General features: G+C 31.9%; 1 protein-coding gene across 1 annotated transcript; it reads left to right on the top strand.

Annotated features, from left to right (window-relative positions):
* Positions 1-284: 284 nt before the first annotated feature.
* On the top strand, positions 285-2787 carry LOC129891874 (peroxidase P7-like). Its single transcript, XM_055967345.1, has 3 exons — positions 285-485; positions 1279-1470; positions 2164-2787. Exons 1-3 carry the CDS (start codon positions 285-287, stop codon positions 2716-2718), a joined length of 948 nt encoding a protein of 315 aa, XP_055823320.1. The 3' UTR covers positions 2719-2787.
* Positions 2788-3364: the final 577 nt, after the last annotated feature.

The raw sequence follows: 3364 nt of genomic DNA, 5'->3' as shown, positions 1-3364 counted from the left end.
ACATTTCTCTTCTTCTTCCTCGTCTGACTTCTCTCTTCTCTCTTTGTTTTTCTCTGAGCTAAAATCTGCTTTGACAAAGCAGTCTAAGCTAAGATTAAGCTTAGAATGAGTTTGTTCAATAAAATTTAAAGTTAAGCATATTTGGCATTTTGTGTCTCTCAATACACACGTAGCTTTTAGTAACATGTATATAAAGGGCCTCATGCATGGTCACATTCACATATTATACAATCTTAATTTTAGCACTAAAAGAAATTGTTACTATATACTATATTCAAGCATATATGGCATCCATAAAACTCATTTTGTGTGTTTTATTTGGTTTTGTTTGCTTTAGTAATGCCCAATTGTCAGACAATTTTTATGGGGCATCGTGCCCTAATCTAAAAACAATTGTTGGGGACGCAATAAAAGAAGCGGTGAATAGAGAGGCGAGACTTGGTGCCTCTGTTCTTCGTTTGTTCTTTCATGATTGCTTTGTTAATGTAAGCTAAGCTCCTTTTTTTTTTTTACACTAATAATGTATATGTAGATTATATACATAAATTGCATCCATCGAAAATAGTGAGCTTGGTGCTTGAATAATTGCATCCGTTATTGTAATTTTTTTTTATTTTTTTTTACCCCCCATTTTGGAGGATTTATAGTGTTTCCACACTTCCCCTCCAGTGTGACTCGAACCCAGGATCTATCGATCGTGGGTGGAGGTGCTTAACCAACTGAGCAATCCTCACTTGTCATCCGTTATTGTAATTAGGGGCAGCTCGATAGGATTAGAAAAAAAAAAGGCAAGGTCTTAGGCCTTCAAATTTGAAGGGCCTCATTTTTTTTTAGCATTAATAGGTGATAGATGTTTTTTAGAAAAAAATATTGAGTAAGTACTGTTTATAAGAAAGATTATTTTTTTTCATATAAAAAAAAGACAATTGTTAAAAGAAGGTTGGCACATCTGGAGTAAAGATTAAATTGATTGATTATATTATAAACTAAAAAAGAATAATAAAAGGAAATCGATTATAAAAGAAATCAACAACTTTGCATCTCAAAGAGCTAGAAGAATAAATTTAGTAAGATAATATATTAATTTAATTTTTAAAGTTTAAGCCTTCCTTTCGATTTTTGATTTTTACTTTAGGCCATTAATGTGCTTGAACCACCTCTCATTGTATCTAATATATTATAGTGTGCGGCTTAAAATTTGAAAGAATAAATGTATGTACGTACGTACGTATATTCTAACATTATTTTTTCTTTCTTTCTATGGTTACTTTTAATTAGGGGTGCGATGCATCAATATTACTGGATGACACAACAACATTTACAGGAGAAAAGAATGCAATCCCAAGCAGAAACTCTTTAAGAGGATATGAAGTGATAGACGCCATTAAAACTCAAGTTGAAGCTGCTTGTCCTAATGTTGTCTCTTGTGCAGACATCCTTGCTCTTGCTGCCCAAGAAGGCGTTGTGTTGGTAAATATGCATATTATACTTACATTGGTCAAAAATATCGCCCGTTTCATATTAATTGTTATTATTACTAATTAACTGCATAAAAGTTTAAATATGGATAAACTTCTTATAGTTTTGCCATTGATAAAAAGCTTCTGTAGCCACACAAATATTATGCTTCAGCCATTTGTATTTATATGATATACTTTCTTTTAGCATGTCTCAAAAAAATAGATTTAACTTTATTCTTTTTAAAAAAATTCTTGAACTTTTGGTCTAATCAAACATCGCTAAATAAATTGAAACTGAAAAATAGCATGTTCAAAAGTATCCACTTTTTTTTAAAAAAAATAATAAATCTTTCTTAAATCAATATTGAGTACCAGGAATTGAATACAGGAGTAAGTTAATTCCTATATAATTCACCCTACTAAGTATGCATGTGGCATATGCAAATCAGTTTGAGTGTATTTCATGTGAATTGTCACGTAGAATATCATGTATGATATACATGTCTAATTAATTAATTTTATATAAGTTTTAAGTGTCTACTTAAAGTAGATCCAAATTTAAAGGTCATAGATAATCGTCGAAGCCAAATTAAACAAAATGTTTATATATTAAGCTACAGAGAGATTTTATAAATATATATACTTTTACATTATATACATATTTTGTAAATTCTATCGCTCAAAGACCTTGGGTTGTATGCAGCTAGGAGGGCCATCATGGGCCGTGCAATTGGGCCGAAGAGATGCAAGAACCGCAGACCTAAGCGCCGCCAACACCCAAATCCCCCTACCAACTTCCAGCCTTTCAACTTTGATCTCCATGTTCTCTGCCAAAGGCCTAGACGCCAACGACATGACGGCCCTCTCCGGCAGTCACACAATCGGCCAAGCCCGGTGCATCAATTTCCGTAACCGCATCTACAACGAGACCAATATCGACTCGGAATTCGCCGCCACACGCAGGGCCACGTGCCCTGCTTCTTCTGGCAACGAAGAGAATTTGGCCTCGTTGGATATACAGACGCCGAGCCAGTTCGATAACAAATATTATCAGAACTTAGTGGCTCGGCGTGGGTTGCTCCACTCGGATCAGGAATTGTTTAATGGCGGATCTCAGGATTCGTTAGTGAAGAGTTACAGTACTGATGATGCGGTTTTTAAAAGGGATTTTGTGGCCGCTATAGTGAAAATGGGGAATATTAGCCCACTTACTGGAATTAATGGAGAAATTAGAAAGAACTGCAGGGCTATTAATTAATAATAACTTTTAGTGTACGTGTATATGCATTATATATTTATTAATAGAAGTGCGTAAAATAATGTAAGAATAAATCATGTGTAATAATATTTGACGTTGGTTTAGATGAAAGATTCATTAGAATCTATTATGATATATATAGAGAGAGTGTGTGTTTATATGATAGTTGTTTTAAGCCTACAAAATATATATTGGCAACATATATATTAGTATTTATGTCCAATTTAAAATACACTTACGAAAGGTGAAAAAAACTAACAACATTTCACTTTCGATTAAAAAACAATTAATTCCTAAATAATACTATTAGAGAGTTCTCTATTTTTGCATACATGTTGCATTTTCCAATAATAATATGGATTTAAGTTACTCTCTCCGTTTATTTTTATTTATTTATTTTTGAATTTTATATGTTCTTTAAAAAAAATGATATTAATATTTTATCATAATATTTATATTAATTAATATTTAGTATTAGGTCTTGTATAATAATTTAGACAATAAGTAATTAAGATAAGGATAAAATATGAAGAAAAAAAAAACAGATAATGTACTTAATAAGTTAGATTTGAGTATTTGCTGGATAATATATTAGGATTAATAAGCAACAATTAGTCACTTGCAGACGAATTATTCAAACTGATCA

Source organism: Solanum dulcamara, chromosome 6 (assembly GCF_947179165.1).
Source record: "Solanum dulcamara chromosome 6, daSolDulc1.2, whole genome shotgun sequence".
NCBI classification, from domain to species: domain Eukaryota; kingdom Viridiplantae; phylum Streptophyta; class Magnoliopsida; order Solanales; family Solanaceae; genus Solanum; species Solanum dulcamara.
This window is presented reverse-complemented; position numbering and strand designations above follow the sequence as displayed.